At 43.3% G+C, this 18,970-nt stretch overlaps 1 protein-coding gene across 2 annotated transcripts in view; it reads right to left on the bottom strand.

The window, feature by feature from the left end:
* The window catches only part of ZFYVE1 (zinc finger FYVE-type containing 1), a 56,061-nt gene extending 44,373 nt beyond the window's left edge, over positions 1 to 11,688 (bottom strand). Inside the window, exons 1-2 of one of the 2 annotated variants that reach the window (XM_026519573.4) lie at positions 11,434 to 11,688; positions 9,165 to 10,090 (exon numbers count right to left, since the gene is read on the bottom strand). In XM_026519573.4, coding sequence (XP_026375358.3) covers positions 9,165 to 9,677 — 513 coding nt within the window. In that variant the 5' untranslated portion in view covers positions 9,678 to 10,090; positions 11,434 to 11,688. The remainder of the gene's footprint in view (positions 1 to 9,164; positions 10,091 to 11,433) is intronic. The other variant, XM_026519574.4, reaches the window with a different exon arrangement.
* Between the last annotated feature and the right edge of the window lie 7,282 nt (positions 11,689 to 18,970).

Here is an 18,970-nt window from a genome sequence, read left to right as displayed (position 1 = left end):
TGCCACCCAGGCGCCCCAGGATTATGCTATCTCTTAACTTGAATTCAGAATGTCTGTGACTACATGCAGGAACCAGGCTGTCAGTTCTTTTCAAGCATTCTAACATCTAGAGTCAAATTCCCCGGCAAAGACAGCAATAATTCAGTCTCGAATAGAAGGAAATTGGGGAGCGAAAAAAAATTCCAAAAGCTACCAGAAAGTAGAATCAGCTCCAGTGAGGTCAAGCCAGACAGAGATCAGGTGCTTTGTATGGCTGGTATACCTACTTCTCTGCCCAAAAAATCCAGTCACCACCAAGCTGACCATACAAACCAGTCAAAGACAGTCTCTTAACTGCTGGCTAAAAGCCACTGGAAAAATGGGAAAATGAACAAAACTGCCTCCCAGGAAACATCCATGCTCTCCTGCCTCCAAAAGTCCCTCTGTATCCCTTCCCATAGCTCCTTCCAGTTCTTGCCTGATATCCTTGTGGGGTTTTTTGGTTTTGTTTTTTGTAAAGATTTTATTTATTTATCTGAGAGAGAGAGAGAGAGCACAAGTGAGGGGAGGGGCAGAGGGAGAGGGAGAGAGACAAGCAGACTCCCTGCTAAGCAGGGAGCCCGATGGGGGACTCGATCCCAGAACCCTGAGATCATAACCTCAGCCAAAGTCAGTCACTCAATCGACTGAGCCACCCAGGCGCCCCCTATATCCTTGTTTTCTTTCCCTTCTTCATCAATACATTTGGCAGTTCTAACCTCAGAAATAGTCTCATGGGAGCTCCTCCCAAAGCAGGCACGACACCGCCCCACCCCCAGGAAAGTTTAACCAGTTGTCAGAAGCACTTCCGCGCTACGCAATCTCCAGGATAAACTCAAGGATGCTACAGCCAGGAGATTCATCCACAGGAAAAACATATAAGGTCAACTTAGTAAGAAATCTGCCTGTTATACTAACCCTGGCTCAAAAAGCCAAATGTTTGCCCAATTCCAGAAAAATCAATCACTTTAACGAAGTAACAGACCAGAAAAAAGAGAATCACACACAGGAGGTAACTTGAAACAGTTAAAGACAGGTTCCCTGAAAAGCTGACTCACAGTGGTTTTGATGGCTTATATGGGTCAAATTTTAAAAAGCCCTGTACTAAACAAAATAGCCTCCCAAGTTAAATGCCAGGACCCTGTTAGAACTGAATGAGCCCAAGGCTGAGAAAGCTTAGAAGATGCTGAGCAGAAACCAGAGGCACAAATAGGGGCCCTTTCCTCCTCCTGTTTGCCTGAGTCATCCTCAACCCTGCATTCCCAGTAATTCCATACAATCCCTTCCCCCGACTATTACCAAGCAAAAGGGGCTTTTCCTTGGGTTTCTAGGAGTAAAAAACAGTGATGGGGGAGGGAGCCTCTGCTACTCAGCCAATTATTACTTATGATTTTGACAGCTCCTAAGCAGATCTATGTGGGGGGTTTTTTTGCTATATTTTCTTATATGGCACCCAAGAATTAATACTGCAGCACATATACCCACGTACTGACCAGTACTTGCCCAAGGGCTAACCAGCCACAGCACCAAAACTAGTCCTTACACTGTAATGGTCTGGCCATATGCAGAGCAAAAATGGGGAAGTTCCACAGTTTAGACTGATTTCCCTGGCTTATGACCTATTGGCCAGAATTAAGTCCTCAAGGGTTTCTGCCAGCCTGTCTGTAAGACCAAGCCCCAGCAGGGTACCCCAGACCACAAGGCAGAGGACAGGGCCATAGGGGTCACTAGCAGATTAAGTCTAAGACAGAAGGGGCACAAAAATGGGGCAGACCAGCAGCCGGTTTGTGGTCAAGGGTTCCCATACAGTATGAAAACATGCTCTGCTGGTTTCCATTCCAGAATCTCACAAGAATAATGTCTCCTTTAGCCAATTAAAAAAAAAAAAAAAAAAAAAAAGCCAAGTCCCAGTATTTTGAGCCACACTATTCTGGGACTGTAAACAAGTGAAGCAGCCAAGCAACGTGATGGGTCTTCTTAAAGGACCGGTCTCAGTGAGAGGAAGTCCACCACTATGCTGAGAAGGAATGAAGAAGGCTCACTTTGGCTTCCCATTTCAGAGTGGGCCAAGACTGCAGACTTCTGAGTCAAGGAAGGCCTGCCCCGGTGGACACTTTCTTAGCTTCTCATTGACTGTTCCTGGGTCACCGGGCTTCCTCAGCACCTTGCTTGTTCAGTAGGAGAGGACTTCCCTTGAGGAGTCTTTGGCATGAGCAGCTCCTAGGCTCTCCTAACGTCCTAGTCAGGGGTCAGTGATCATGAAGGGGGCAACAGGTGAAATTTCTCATCAGTTTGCTACTCTACTTTCTCCGAAAGAAGACATTCACAGGAAGTTTGCAGAAAAGGGACAAAGAAGAGAATGGGATGGTTATGAAAAAAAAGAAAAACTTATATGGGGTTTAAAGACATACATACAAATAAAAAAAAAGACTTGTTCACTTTTTTCTCCGACCAGTTAAACATGCAGGTAAGACAGAATGTCTGCATCCCTCACAAGACACAACAGATAGGATAATACTATCCTCTTCCTCCACTAAGAAATCCGACTGTCAGAACTTTACTCTTCTAACCTTTGAGTTATTTGCTAAGGGTGTTGTCTCTAAGTTCAAGAGCTTATGGATGACTTATCAGTGTGGATCATTTACGTGTTATGGACTCTAAATAATGGACCTGCGAGTCCTCTGGTTTTCCTAGCACAGTTCCACTGAGGCCTTGAAAAGTCAACGAATACAACACAGAAGAAAGTCTAACCATGTCACTGGAGAGGCTGCAAGTATGCCAAAAGAGAATACTGATTTCAGCTACATTACTTCTGGGGAGCAAAGAGAACCAAGAGAGGGAGGAAAAACTGGTAAATAGGTTAAACTTTCTATCCCTGGTATGTCTGCCATGTCACCAGAATACAGATCTCCTATTAGAACAAACCTTCATCTGTTAGATCAGTTTCTCAATCACAGCACAACTGACATTTTGTACCAGATCATTCTTTTTGTGGGGGGCTGCCCTATGTGTTGTAACATATTTACCAACACCCTGGCCTCTACCCATTAGCCACTAGCACAACCCCCAGTTGTGACTACCAAAGATGTCTCTCAACATTGCCAAATGCCCTCTGGGAGAGCAAAATCATTCCTGGTTGAGAACCACTGTGTTAGATAATACCAAATGAGATTAATTTAACTCTTTATTGTACAAATCAGGTTTGAAAGACTTTTAGCTTTATCAAATCAATGAAATACAAGGTATTATGCAGGTGAGATCTGCACAAACGAAATACCAAGGAGTCACCACTGAGAGTTCTCTCATTCCTCACCCTCCACTCTGTAACAGCATTCCTGTTTTACATCAAATTTTGTCCCAAATTCATCAGTCTTTCTTTTTTTAATAATGACCAGTTTATTAAAGGGTATGATAAAGGATACAAATCAACAGCCAGATGGAGATGCACAGGAAGAGGTATGCGGAAAAGGCGAAGAGCTTCCATGCCTTCTCCAGACACGCCACCTTCCCCAATGGCCATGTGTTCACCAACCTGGAAGCTCTCATCAGTGTCTTTCCACCTCCATGGTAACACCAAATCGAAGCCACCTCTCACCTTATCTTCTACAATGGCCTCCTAAGTGGTCTCCCCGCTTTTCCTCTTGCCCCGCCCCCACCAGTCACTACAATCTAGTCTTCACGCCAAAGCCACTTCTTGAAAACGTCTATCGGATCATGTGACTTCCTACCATAATACAGTCTGGTGCTTCCCATTACACTTAAAACCCACACTTAGGGGCGCCTGGGTGGCACAGCGGTTAAGCGTCTGCCTTCGGCTCAGGGCGTGATCCCGGCGTTATGGGATCGAGCCCCACATCAGGCTCCTCCCCTGGGAGCCTGCTTCTTCCTCTCCCACTGCCCCTGCTTGTGCTCCCTATCTCGCTGGCTGTCTCTATCTCTGTCAAATAAATAAATAAAATCTTAAAAAAAAAAAAAACCCACACTTGTTTCTATGGCCTGCAAGGCCCCACATGATCTGGAACCCATTTACCTCTGTGCTCCTGCCCTTGCCACTCTCTGCCAGCTCCCTCCAGACACACTGGCATTCTTCCTATACCCCAAACACACCATCCACCTTCTATTTGTTCCCACTGCCCTCTGCCTGGAGGTCTATTTCCCCAGGTAGTATTATCCTTCAGGTCCTTGCTCAAAAGTCATCTCTACAATAAAACCTTCCCTGATAATCCGGCACAAGTAGCTTCCAAGTCATTCTCGCTTAATACTACACCTGAGCCATCTTTTTACACATTTTACACGTGAGAACTCCACTTTCCCTGCTTGAAAGGTAAGTCTATGAGGCCTCGGATCAAGTCTTATTAGCCATGTATCCCTGAAACCTAGAAAGTGCCTGGCACACAATATATGCACAATAATTGTGATCAATTAATGAAGGCTTTTGGCTAACAGACCAAACGTGTCCCTTTAAGAGCCACAAATGAATTCCTGCTTCTGAAACCAAAAGCCAGTCTCTCCTCAAATTTAGCACTACAGTACACACTCAAATGACAAGGTAATGACAAAATTCACACTTCTAAAAGAAACGTTTTTGTTTCTAAAAGGAACTTTCAGGTTTTCCAAAAGAAAATGAATAATATTCAAACCATAAGCGACAAATCTTAGGGGGCTCTAGGCCAAAGAATTTGAGAAAACCACACATAAGTGACAGCCTACAAGCTTCTAAAATAATTCCTATGTACAAAACTGAAAATGGTCAAAACCCACAAATGCCTAGAAACATAAAAGAAAAACAAAGATGGAGCCTAACTCCCAGAATCTTTACTACTGTGAGTGAACAGTTCTTCAGTAACCCCGTTTTGCATTGATACAGAACTCTGTTTTAGCTGCTCTTCACAGCAGCCCGGAGGAACTGGTGAGCTGATGCTACCTGGCCATATAAAGCTCAATCAGAAAGCTTAAATGACTTGGTCAGGGACAACTGGAGTGTCACAGTTACAGCAAGGATTTTAGAGCCAGACGCTTGTGTTCAAATCCTCTGCCACTTATTGTAACTTGATCCTGGCAAGTTACTTCATCTCTGTCCTTCGGTGTCCTTACCCATAAAACACAACGCTATAAATGAAATGTTTGTGTCCCCCCAAAATTCATGGTGAAATCTAACCCCTGATGTGACGGTATTAGGAGGTGGGGCCTTTGGGACGTGATCATGTCATGAAGTGGGGTCTTCATGAATAAGATTAGTGCCCTTATAAAAGATTTCTAGAACTCCCAGCACCTGAGGACACAGGGAGAAGATAAGATGGCAGTCTGTGAATCAAGAAGTCAGTCATCGCCAGACACTGAATCTGCCAGCACCTTGATCTTGGAATTCCCAGCCTCCAGAACTGCAAGAAATAAACTTCTGTTGTTTATATGCTACTGAATGGTATGTAATAAAATGGCACATGGTATTCTATCATACACAGAAGCCCAGACTAACTGTAACTTACTTCACAGGGTGTGGTAGGCTGAAACTGCACCCCGTACTCACCACATCCTAATCCCCGAGACCTATGAATATCTCACTTTATGTGGCAAAAGGAACGTTACAGATGTGCCTGCATTAAACACCTTGAGAGAAAACGGTGCTAGATTATCCAAGTGGGTCCAATGTAATCAAAGTGTCCTTGTAAGAGGGAGGCAAGAGGGCCAAGAAGGAGGTATGACAACAGAGACAGAGCGAGGGACTGGAAGATGTTACATTGATCTCTTTGAAGCTAGATGATGGGGCCACAAGCCAAAGAATGTAGGCAGCCTCCTGAAGCTAGGAAAGATAAGGAAATACTCCCTGAGAGTCCCATAAGAAACAGAGCCATACAGACCCACTTTAGGACTTCTGACCTCCAAACTCCAAGAAAATAAATCTGTGTTGTTTTAAGCCACTAAATGTGTGGGAATTTGCCACAGCAGCAATAAGAAACTAATAACATAGTTATCATCAGGATATAATGAGCTCATACATATAAAGTGCTAAGAACAGTTTCTAACAACCATAGTAAGAGCTCTTCAAATTTTAGCTATTATGAGTCAAGATCAGAATGCAGGGGACTCACTGAAGTACTTCAGAGGCTAAGAAAATGAGGTTCAAAAATTTGTTACTATCTATCTAAATTTAAAATGCACACATCCGGGGCGCCTGGGTAGCTCAGCCAGTTAAGCATCTACCTCCAGCTCAGGTCATGATCCCGGATCCTGGGATCAAGCCCCGCATCATCAGGCTCCCTGCTCAGTGGGCAGTCTGCTTCTCCCTCTCCCTCTATCCCTCCCCCTGCTCATGCAAATGCGTGCGCACACGCTCATTCTCTCTAATAAATAAATATTTTAACAATAAAAATAAAATATATAAAATAAAATGCACACATCACCTGACAAAGAGATTCCATTTCTAAATAGATTCACAGAATATTCAACATATCCTTGTTTGTAACTACTCAAATATCCACTAACAGGCTCAAATTATAGAAAACCCATTCAACAAAATAGCAGGCAGCCTTTAAATAATGAGGTAGACCTCAATGTACTGATAAGATGTACTGATATACCAACAAGATGTATCCTTTAGTGAAAAAAAGCTCAGGGACAGAACAGTAAGCATATCAGATTTCATTTTTGTTTAAAAATAAAAAGGATACATACATATATTAATAAGTACATGTCATAAAATTCTAAAAGAGCACACAGTTCGTTGTTCACGGTGATTGTTCTAAAGAAGGAGACTAAGGGGATGGAGTAGAAGGGAAACTCTTGCCATCATATGTCCTTTTATGTTATTTTAGGTTATAACTAGGTATGTGCATGATACCCATTTTTTAAAAACTAAAGTTGAGATGTGACATCACTGACCTATCAACAGGTATTTATGCGCTGACAATGTGCCTACCACCGTACATGACACAGGGCCTAAGATACAGTCCTGCTCTCCAGGAGTTCACGTGCTGGCTGAATTTATAATCTAGATTCATATTAGACAATCATCTAATTGTTTTGGACATTCACATTAGAAAACAGAACCCAGGGGCGCCTGGGTGGTGCAGTCGTTAAGCGTCTGCCTTCGGCTCAGGGCATGATCCCGGCGTTCCGGGATCGAGTCCCACATCGGGCTCCTCCGCTGGGAGCCTGCTTCTTCCTCTCCCACTCCCCCTGCTGTGTTCCCTCTCTCGCTGGCTGTCTCTCTGTCACATAAATAAATAAAATCTTTAAAAGAAAGAAAGAAAGAAAGAAAGAAAGAAAGAAAGAAAGAAAGGAAGGAAGGAAACAGAACCCAACATTTTCTCAAAGTATTTTTCCACTGTGACTCTGGGAGAACAAATCACCACTTAAAAAGAATAAATTCTATGTGTAATCCATTAGTCCCAACCAGTGCTGCTTAAGCTTCAGAAATTGTTACTTCTCGGGAAGGGGTCAGTGTTTAAGAAGGAAATCAAAACGGGAGGAATCTTTACAAACCACCCAATTACATACATTACTATACACTGCAAGAAAAAAGATGAACAAGTATCATCTCTGGGCAGTTGGATTTGTCTTCTTCATCACACTTCCGTATATTTTCCTAATTCTCTACTAAAGAACATGTATCAATGGCACAAAAAGAAAAAATACACATCTTCCTCCCCTCAAAAGATATTCTTTTTGGTGCCGACGCAACATCCATGAGGATTACTGGTTCATCCCAAATCTTCCTCTCGCTTTACAAAAGTGACAGCAATCCGAAGTATGACTTTCCATAGGGTGAACTGGTGGCAAAACCAACAAGAATCATCCAAGTCCAAGTGCTCCATTTATAAAACATTTAGGCGACACCGCCACCCAATTAGAGCATAACCATAATGAAGACATTATTGCTAACGAGGGAGGCAGACTGGGATCTGGGTCACTCTTCCATAACTCCATTAGTCCCTCTCAGCCAATAAAGAAGTCTGTGTTAGCAAAGTATTTAGCTGACAATGGAATCATGATGTAATGCATTTCCATAACCTTACCAAGGAGGAAAAAGAGCTGAAAAATTCTTAGCGGGCAACTGGAGAATTGTCAAACAGCAACTTACAAAGGTTCTTCCCCAACCTGGAGACTTGAGGAGTCATCACTGCTGAAAAGTACCGAGTCGATTTACCACAAATACCCCATGACACTGACAGAAACAAGGAGCTGGTACTGGACACTATGTGCCAGACCCTGTGATAAGGGCCCTTCCATTTCCATTCCTTACTCTCTCTCTCTGAATCTTCTCAACTACTACCGTGAAATACAAGAGAGACTGAGGCACAAAGCTCCAATCACTCTCCACGGTTACACACTCAGTGAGTGGGGAAGCGGGCATGGAATTCAAGCAGTCTTCACTCAAAAGCATGGACATTATACTACCCTCACCGGAAAGTACAAACGTTATACCACCCCTTCCCCAGTCACCCCTGTCACACGCCACCATCTCTCCAGCTTGCTCCCATCACCCGTTACCCTTGCCCCAACTCGGAAACCAATCAAATAGTCTCCAGTCCTGTAACGGCAGGTGCCCTCACTGGCTTTTCCTGATCAGCTTATACAGGAAAAGAAGAGGCCATCTGGGCAGAATACTATCCTTATCAAAAGGATAAGACCACCCCCTCTCTAAATTGAGCTAGCACGTTTATGACTTACTGCCTGGCACTCCCAGGGGACCCACTGTGTCTCCTATACTGCACACACAGCCCCTCGCCAGGCCCAGTTATTCACAACTTGCCAAGCACTCTCACTCAGAAAGCTGATCTAAGTCAGGTCTCCCTCACGACAACCCCAATAACGATAATAACAATAGCTACCATCTTCTGAGCACTTGTTATGCAACGGGCTTTACAAACACGGTTCCATTTCATCCTCACAACCACACGATGAAGTAGGCACTGTCTCCAATTTATAGGTAACAAAACTAAGGCTCCAAGAGATAAAGTAATTCAGCCCAAGGTCACACAACCGGTAAGTGACGAAATCTGACTCCACGCAACTTAAGTTTTCAGGGGTTTCGCCCTTTAAGGATCAAAATGTGAGCTCTTCTTGGACTTTTCCTTTTGAGAGCTACCTTCCAACAAGAGATCTGCTCCACGACCACAGGACTCCCACTTCACCCACAGGCTCACCTGAATTTCTTCATTTTCATCTACTAGGAGGAAACTCACAACCTTCTCAGTCATCTTCTTCCTCCTGGTCTCCTCATCCAGCTCTTCTTCCTCCAGTAACCCCTGGACCTTAGTGATATGGTACACAGTAACGGGGTGTCTCCTTTTGTTACCCCCGGAATGAGTCCTCTTCTGGCACTCCAGGCATAAGTTGATTTTACAGGTCTGGCACCTCACGGCTGCCCTCTGCCTAATACCGGGCGAATGCCCATTGGTGCCCTTGCAGGGATCACAGTAAGGGACGTGGCCAGGTTTGAGTCTTATCCGCTCGTGGTTTCTCAGGCGCTCCTGCCGATGGAGCTCCTCCTCGCAGCGGAGACACTGCAGACTGCAGCACTCATCACACTCAAAGACCGCTTCGTCAGTCCCGCTGCAGGCGTAACTTTCCTGGCACATCAGTCCCGGATTCAGGCCCTTCTCTGCTGGGGAAGTCTGAGCACTCATACTCAGATTGGCAAGGAAATCACCCACCATATAACGGTCCCTGGGCTTTCCCCAGGACTGAAAACAAAGGCTTTGAGTCTGAGGACTGCAGAGAACTTTCACAGGATTCTGAACACCTTAAAAAACAAAAACAAACCTTCGGTGTCCTATTAGAATTCTTCACACTCACAAATGTTCGAATTTTTAATTTTCTGCCTCCAAGATTCCTATATCAGCAGCAACGTTGATTTGGTTTGATGGTTTTATCCTCCAATAAAGTGCAAGCAAAGTTTGTGGTCAAAATTAACTTGAAAGGGTCTCTTATGGCTATTTGAGAGAGATTTGATAGGTTCACTGAGGTGGGCTCTTCCGTTGGGCCTCAGCCACAAGGTTTTGGTAGTGAAAGAGAGTGGTCAGGAGCTTTGCAATATAATCCAACCTCAAGTCAATATTTCAGGGGATACCTAGAATAGAGGAAGGAAAAGGATTTCACTAATCTAAAAACAGAAGTGCACCTTTAAAAAAAAAAAAAAGATTGTGGTTAAATAAGAGGCCAGAACTCCTGAGAGAAATCTCATTCTTGCTTGTAAAACTTACACAGGCTACTTCTGACCCTAGAAATTTCTTCTCAAAATCATGGGCAAGGCTCCTCCCTTTGAAAATAGCCACTACCTCTAGGCCCAAGGCATTTCAGAGACACTGTCTTTTCATTTCACAGATTGAAATTCTCTGTTCATCCAGTTATTAAATTCAGAATCAAAATCATTTAGCAAATAGTCCTTGGAAGGACAACCCTCTGCGCTTCCCTAACCTGCAACACACACTTGTGAGGTGAATAAAGAGGCCTGTAAAAACCTAAAGAAATGAGCTCCATCAAAGTCTTTGGCAGATCTGCTTAGGTTGTTTCAACTCTAGACAAATGCCTATTAAGGACCGTAAGCCTGAAAACCAAAGTCACCACGTCATGTTCAAAAACAATAAAAAACAATTATTGCACTTCCTTTTGTCCCTTCTCTAACTGCAAAAAAAGGGAGCAACAGGAGACAGAATTCCTCCTCTAAGGCCCACTGCAAAGCCAGGCCTGCAGTGAGTTAAAACAAATAATTTTTCTCTTTGTCACTCAAAAACTAACTTAAAAATAACTTCAAAAAGAAAAAACGAAGAAAAAGATAACTGGGGCAGGAAAGAGGCTTTTGTCACTTCTACAATTATATTCTTAACCCCTCTTAGCCTTGACCTCCACTCTAATACCCCAACCAAATGTAAAGTCCTCCTTACAAATATTCACTCCTCCCCCTAGTAATCAATCTATCAATCTTATTTTTAGACGAACAAGGAAGGCAAAGGAGTGACTAGGAAACCTTATTTACACCCTAACCTCAGCCATGCCCAACCAGCTCCCACAACGGAAACAAAAATCGAAATTTGCCACAATTCAGAAAAATATAAAATCAACCTTCAAAAGAACACCGCACCGCCCGACCGGCCAAGCAAACAATCTGCCCACTCGGGCCCCTGCCTCGACACCTCTCTCCAGCCGCGGATTCCTCACCCTTCCTTCCTCCCGGGCAACACCACCACAACCCGAGGGGCACGAGCAGAGTCTAAACAAAGAAGGTCCCCCAAAATCCGCCCCCACGCTAATAGAGGCCAGAGCCGAATCCATTGTTTATACCACCCCACCCCCACCCCAGCCGCACCCGCCCCCACCCTCCCCCCCAGGGGCAGCCAGAGCTCCAGGACTATCGCTCGCCCCGCGCAGGGCCGTGCCCTTCCCTCCCAGCCCGCGGCAGCCCGGGGATCCCACCACTGAGCGGCTCGTACGCGGCGAGGCGGCGTCGGGGGACCGCAGAGAGCCGGCGGGGGCGGGGGCCGTTCCTCAGGGCACCGGTGGATCCATCCTCATCTCCATCTCCGCACCCCCCTCCTCCTTCTCTGCCTCCCGGGCTTCCTCCTCTCCTGTTGTCAGTTGGGATCAGCTGATCGGAGTGAACTTCTCCCAGCTCAGACTACCAGGAAGGCGTGAGCAGTGCAGTCCAGGGAGAGACGAGAGAGAGGGGGTGGAGTCCTACACCGGCGAGGGCGGAGAAGGGCGCGCACAGCTTCCTGGGAAATGTAGTTCCACGGACGTGCGTCTTTTCCCCCCATCCCGGAAATTAAAGCTCTGAATGACTACAACTCCCAGGACAAATGTCAGCTCTTGGGAGAAGGCGGTGAAGACAGGCCGCGGAGCATTTCGGGACTTGGAGTTTCTGCGTTGACTGCGGTGTTCGAAGGTTTTAGCGCGTTGTTTTGGGTAGTGGCCGGAGAGGGAATGGCGCTAAATTAGACGACTGATGTAATATGTAGTATAGTTAAGGCAAATAATTCGATTTCACGAACCCATATTGCACACCATTCCTTCAAAAATGTGTAAAAACAGGCAATCTCCTCTTCCCTGGTTTCACCCTGCCCAAGTTAGGAAAAAACCGGAAAGAAATGATAAAAGAATGTAAGTACTCTCATTGGAGTTTTGTTTCCCCTTTATGGGTATTCTCCAAGCTGAATTTTTTCCTTTACCTTTTACTTTTCGACTTTTTCTCACATAGTTTTAGAACTTCTGAATTTTAAATCATCTTTAAGTTAGACGGGGTTCATTTTCAGACAAGCTTTCTGGCTACGGTGCAGGCTAATGGTTAACATTGTTATCTGGCTTTTCTAAAAAACCATATATTTGTTTAGTGCTTTCACTTCTCGGGGTTTTGTTTGTTTATTTCTTGGAACGACACTGAAAAAAAGCCTGATATAAAAAAGCACTGGTCTGAGATGCGGGAGACTGAGTGCTTGTTCTAGAAAGCTCCTGGGTAAGTCACTCAAACCCTCCATTAAATAAAGAAATTGTACTTTGTCAATTCTGAAGTCTCTGCCAGTTCTAACGTTCTATGATTCTATCTTGATAATTGTTAACCCAGTAGAGAAAACTAAGGTTAAGGGACTTGCCAAGTCCCACAGCAAATTATTGACAAAGCTGGGACAAGAATCCATCTCCTGACTTAGTCACATACTCTTTTATGTTTCAAAGGACATAATTAGACCAATAGTAAAACCAAATCTATGTAATAATGAGTGAGCCATATATGAGGGTTTTGTTGCTGAAAATTATGTTTTCAAGACTGGGCAGATAGCCAACAGTTGGGTTGGCTGAGAATTACTGAGAATGTTTTTTCCTATGCTTATCACAAACCAGGATATTAAAAACTAAGCTGTCTATAGCACTTTAAAACTTCAAAGTTTCAAAGTGGGAAAAGGAAAAGAGATTCTCTTTTTTTTTTTAAGATTTTATTTATTTATTGAAAGAGAGAGCGCAAGCTGCGGAGGGAGGCAGTGGGAGAGGGAGAAGTAGGCTCCCTGCTGGGCAGGGGTTGGGGAGGGGCTCCATCCCAGAACTGAGCCACCCGGGCGCCCCAGGGTTGCTATTTTCTCTTTGTTTTTTTGTTTTTTGGTGTGGTTTTTTTTAAAAGATTTTATTTATTTGACAGAGAGAGCATAAGCAGGGGGAGGTGCAGGGAGAGAGAGTGGGAGAAGCAGGTCCCCCGCTGAGCGGGAAGTCCAACCAGGGCTGGATCCCAGGACCCTGGGATCATGACCTGAGCCGAAGGCAGACGCTTAACCAGCTGAGCCACCTAGGCACCTCTTCTGTACTTTTTTTTTCTTTTAAAGATTTATTTATTTGAGAGAGAGAGAGAAAGGGAAAGGGGGGGGGAGGCAAAGGGAGAGAGAGAATCTTGAGCCGACTCTGCACTAAGGGTGAAGCCAGATGCAGAGCTCAATCCCGCAACCCTAAGACCCTGAGATCATAACCTGAGCCAAAACCAAGAGTCAGACGTTCAACCAACTGAACCACCCAGGCACTCCTGTACTTTTTAATTTAGTTTAGTTTTAAGTAATCTCTACACCCAATGTGGGGCTCGAACCCTCAATCCCGAGATCAAGAGTCACACACTCCATAGACTGAGCCAGCCAGGCGCCCCAAAACAAATTTGTACTCTTGAAGCTTTTTACTTTGTAAGTGAAATTATGTCAATAATAATGAAAAAAAAACTAGTTTATTTTTATTTAACAGATAATTGGAATTATGAGACCCATTTCTGTTGTTGCTTGTTTTTATTCATTTTCATTCTTCATGTGCTTTTTTTTTTTTTTTTTTTTTACTATGAGCTGCATTTTACTTGGAAAATTATTTGTGGGAATTCTTTGAGGCCTAAGATAAAGGTTCATTCCTCCAGAGAGGATTTGCTCCTTCTGCCAGGAGGGACCACTTTAAGGTATATTCACTGTTTGGGATTTTTTTTTAATCACCAGGAGCTGTGTATTGGATTACATATCCAATATGAGGGAGGGCTGTCTTATGGGTCCAGTGCCCCCTCTACAGTTCTCAAGCTCCTCCTTCCAAGACAATGTTTTTTCCAGTCTGTTGAATAATCTATTTATTGATAGTTTATCCTTACACCGAAACTGTAGCCCTTTGCGGTCCTGGCTTTAGACTTCCCACTCCCACCAGGCCCCGGGCTTTATCTTCTGTGCACTTGGCCCACAAGGCCTAGAAAAACCGAGCTTAAGTTGCCAATTAAGGAACATGCCCCAGGGTAGAAGTGACATCATTGCTCACTTAACTCTCTAGATCCTGCCTTCACCTAGATTTTAGTCTGATAATAACATATCTTCTTGTTGACTCTTCAATATTTTACCAACATTTTTGTTGTTTTCAGGAGGATGAACTGTTTGCCATATTCTGAGTCATATAACAAAAAAGGAACAATCAAGCTAGTGGTGGGGTCAGAGATGGAACTGATGATCTGGGCAGATGTTCTGCTTCTGGGTGTTGGCAGTGTTCAGCTCTTAACCTAGGCAGTGGTTTCACTAATCTTCATTTGATAATTTTGTTTTGGACTATGTATGTGTCTTTTGCACTCTTCCATTTGTCTATCTCACCATAAAAGGTAACATTTTAAAATTTTAATTAGGAAAAAAGTTAGTGAAGGAAAAGTTAACATAAAAGTAAATTCTACACGGTAAGCAAACCAAGGCTTTGGACTTAATAGAATCATTTCCTTAAGTTGTTCGACGTAACATTTTAAAGATCTTAACAAGGGCCCTTGGTAGGGCATGTGACTCTTGATCTCAGGGTTGTGAGTTTGAGACCTACATTGAGGGTAGAGATTACATTAAAAAAGAAGAAGGAGAAGGAGAAGAAGATCTTAACAATATTTAGCCACAACAGGAAATATAAAACAAGTAGAAGACAGGTTTCCAGGCTTGTGCCCTTCAACTTCCCCTTTAAAGGAGTCCTTAACATAAAAAGAGACACACAATTGCTCTTTAGCTACTAAAATACACATTTCTTTTTTTTTTTTTTTAAGATTTATTTATTTATGGGTCCCCTGGGTGGCTCAATCAGTTAAGTGTCTGCCTTCAGCTCAGATCATGATCTCAGGGTCCTGGGATCAAGTCCCACATCAGGATCCCTGCTCAGCAAGGAGTCTGCTCCTCTCTCTGCCTGCCGCTCCCCCTGCTTGTGCTCTCTTTCTCTCTCTCCCTCTGACAAATAAATAAATAAAATCTTTACCAAAAAAATATTTATTTATGTATTATTTGGGGGGGGCAGGGGCAGAGGGAGAGGGAGAGAGAGAATCTCAAGCAGGCTCCGTGCTTGAGCACGGAGCCTGACAGGGCTCGATCTCATGACTCTGAGATCATGAGCTGAACCAAAATCAAGAGTTGAACGTTTAACCGACTGAGCCCCCCAGGTGTCCCTAAAATAAACATTTCTAAGTGGTTACATCCAGGTATCCAGTATGGAATTAAGATAAATCCATTTCCCAAATGGTGCTAAGAGATGACATTTATTTCCTTGTTAAATTTGCCAGACCCCAGAATCCAACCTTCAGCCTTACATGTACAGAATTTTGATTTTATCACCCACCTAGAGTGGATCTCTCTCTTTCTAGACAATCTTACCAGATCGAGGATGCCAATCCAATAGTTCATAATGAAACATTACTGTTACCCAAACGGGAATGCTCAAAATTAACACAGCTAATACATTTGTGCCCATGATAATAGTTCTCATGATGATAGTCCTATGGAGAAGCCTGCTGAAAAGGTGCTTGGTCAGTACAGAATCAGAACAAGAGAAAAGTAGTCAGATCATTTGAATATTTATGGTAAAAGGCTAATAGGTAGAGACCTCTTATTAGAGGGATTCCTAGGGAATCAGAATACCTAAATTCTAAAGTTATGGTTCTCTTTGAAATAATGTGGCTACCCATGAAGACAGAACTCAGGAAGTCACCTTGTATTTAAGAAGAAAGTGAATTGATTGGACAGCTATTAGGTATCTCAGACTTGATGAGATGTTTGGACTATCAGGCTCAAAAACTGGTCAGGTACAAGGGAGGCAGTTAGCAGGAATCACAACCAAGCACTCACCATGGGAGGTCAGGGTAGGATGCCATCATTAGCATTGTCTCCACTGAATACATTTTCCACTGCACTCTCTATGGTCCTGCCACCACTGTACTCTCAATGATAGCAAGAGTGATAAGCAGAATAATGGTCCCTAAAGATGCCCACATCCTAATTCTCAGAAACTGTAGATATGTTACATTACATGGCAAAAGGGACTTTGCCCATGTGACTAAAGTTAAGGATCTTGAGATGGGAAGAGTTTCTTGGGTTATGCAAGTGGGCCTGATCTAATCACAGAGCATACAGCCTTGCCCAGCTGTAGTCATGGACAGACATGATAACAGAAAGAGTCAGAGTTGCTGGCTTTGAAGATGAAGAAAGGGAACCAAGAGCAAAGGAATCCAGGGGTGGGGGAGGGGGGAGCGGCTGGAAGTCGGAAAACTCAAGGAAACAGATTATCCCCTACAAACTCAGGAAGGAACACAGTCTTGCCAACACCTTGATTTTACTCCAGTGAATTTGTATCCAACTTCTGACATATAAAACTAAAAGGGCGGCTCTTCCTGCCCAGTCCTCTTGCTTTAATAAAAGTACCTTTAAAAAAAGTATAGGATAACAAATCTATGTTGTTTGAAGCCATTAAATTTGTGGTACTTTGTTACGGCAGCAATAGAAAACTAATACAGCAGTACTGCTGTGAATAATTTCTAAACTTTTCTTTATATTTGTCTCTCAAGACTCAAAATCCTGGGCAGGAGAATCTAATGTCCATAGTTATGTCTCACACAGATGACATACCTATGGCCTGGATGTAGGCACAGTGGAAAGAGGGAGGGTCTTCTCTTCAACTCCAGATTGGGAGGCATGACATGGTGAGGGATTACCCCCAAATAGAAAGGGACGTTGGATGTTAGACCACAAAATAACAAATAAGAGGCAATCCTGGATTTTGCCAAGAGCACCCTGCTTTATCTATACTTAAATGGCTGACCTTACTCCATTTCTGGTTTTTCTCTAAATACGGTAACATATTTCATCAGGTTATATTTAAGTCCTGCCAATATATGAGCTGTATCTTTCTTGCATTAGTTAAGACAGAAACCACAAATCAAACTGCCTTAATCAATAAAAGAAGTGTACTGGCTCACATAACTGAACAGTCTGGGCAATTCAGTTTCAGCCAAAGCCCAATCTAGGAATTAGATAACACGCTCAGGACCTCGTCTCGCTTTCTGGTTCTCAGCTTTGGATGTGCACACAACCAATTTTTGATAAAGGTGCAAAAGCAGTTCAATAAAGGAAGGATAGGGGCGCCTGGGTGGCTCAGTCGTTAAGCGTCTGCCTTCGGCTCAGGGCGTGATCCCGGCGTTCTGGGATCGAGCCCCACATCAGGCTCCTCCGCTATGAGCCTGCTTCTTCCTCTCCCACTCCCCCTGCTTGTGTTCCCTCTCTCGCTGGCTGTCTCTATCTCTGTCGAATAAATAAATAAAATCTTTAAAAAAATAAAAAAAAAATAAAGGAAGGATAGTCTTTCCTTGATCCTAGAGGAAGGATGGTGCTGGAGCAATTGGATAAAAAAATAGGCAAAAAAAAAATTAACCTGAACCTGAACCTCAGATATAATTACACAAAATTAATTAAAAACTGGGGCACCCGGCTAGCTCAGTGGGAAGAGTATGTGACTCTTGATCTCAGGGTCGTAAGTTTGAGCCCCACATTGGGTGTAGAGATTATTTAAAAACAAAATGTTCAGAAAAAAATTAATTCAAAACTGATCATAGATTTAAATGTAAGAGGAAAAATTATTTTCAGAGGAAAACATGAGAAAATCCAAGACCTAAGCTGAAAGAGTTCTTAGATGTGATACCAAAAACACAATTCATAAAAAAGAAAACTGATCTGAAAGAAAAAGACCTCATCGGGGCGCCTGGGTGATTCAGTCTGCCTTTGGCTCCTGGGATCAAGCCCCACGTCAGGCTCCCTGCTTGGTGGAGAGTCTGCCTCTCCCTCTACCTCTCCCCCTGCTCATGCTCTCGCCCTCAAATAAATAAGTAAAATCCAAAAAAAAAAAAAAAAGAAGAAGAAGAAAGAAAGAAAAGGACCTCATCAAATGAAAGCTTTGCCTTTGTGAAAAGGCCCATGGTAACCATGCCATGAGTCGAGAAAAGAAACCAAAAACATGGCCCAAAGTTGTATTCAACATAGGAATTCAGGCAGCATTCAAACATTGCCCGTTATTTTTACTACTAAGGCTAAAACAGTTAAGGTCATTTGGATTGATTAACTTTTTTGAAGCTCTATGGTCGGTAGAGAAGGCAAAATAGATATCTCCTAAAGTGTCTTCTTAGTGAATAAAGACTTTCTTTTTCTCTGAAAACGGCTACATCAATCCTCAGAGGTGGGCCCTGACCGATCTCACTGGTATTCTTTCAGCCTGATCCCAACTGTGCCAGTCAGATGCTCTGCCCAGAGAATGTGGAATTGACGTCCAAAACCAATGAATAGAGTAGACATTTGCTGCTAAGAGTGTGCCCTACGTAAAATCTCTTTCCTATTTTTAGAGATAGATGTGTTGTGTGTCAATGAACCATTTGTTCAGTTGGGCTGACCAAGGACCATGAATCCAGAGCAATGGCAAAAAAAATAAATAAATATAAGGAACAGTTTGGAATTTAGAATGCGACTTCCATTTTTAAGAGTATGCCTAACTTGATATTCTAAAAAGGCTTACGTAGCAGAATACTCAGATGTTGGATAAACTATACAAATACGCACTTAAATTCAGTACCAAACTGTCCAGGAAATAAAAGGAATCTCCAAGTGTTAAAAAAGAAAAGAAAAGAAAAGAAAAGAAAAGAAAAGAGAAAAGAAAAGAAAGGAAAAGAAAAGAGGAAAGG

This window comes from Ursus arctos, unplaced genomic scaffold (assembly GCF_023065955.2).
Source record: "Ursus arctos isolate Adak ecotype North America unplaced genomic scaffold, UrsArc2.0 scaffold_25, whole genome shotgun sequence".
NCBI lineage: Eukaryota > Metazoa > Chordata > Mammalia > Carnivora > Ursidae > Ursus > Ursus arctos.
This window is presented reverse-complemented; position numbering and strand designations above follow the sequence as displayed.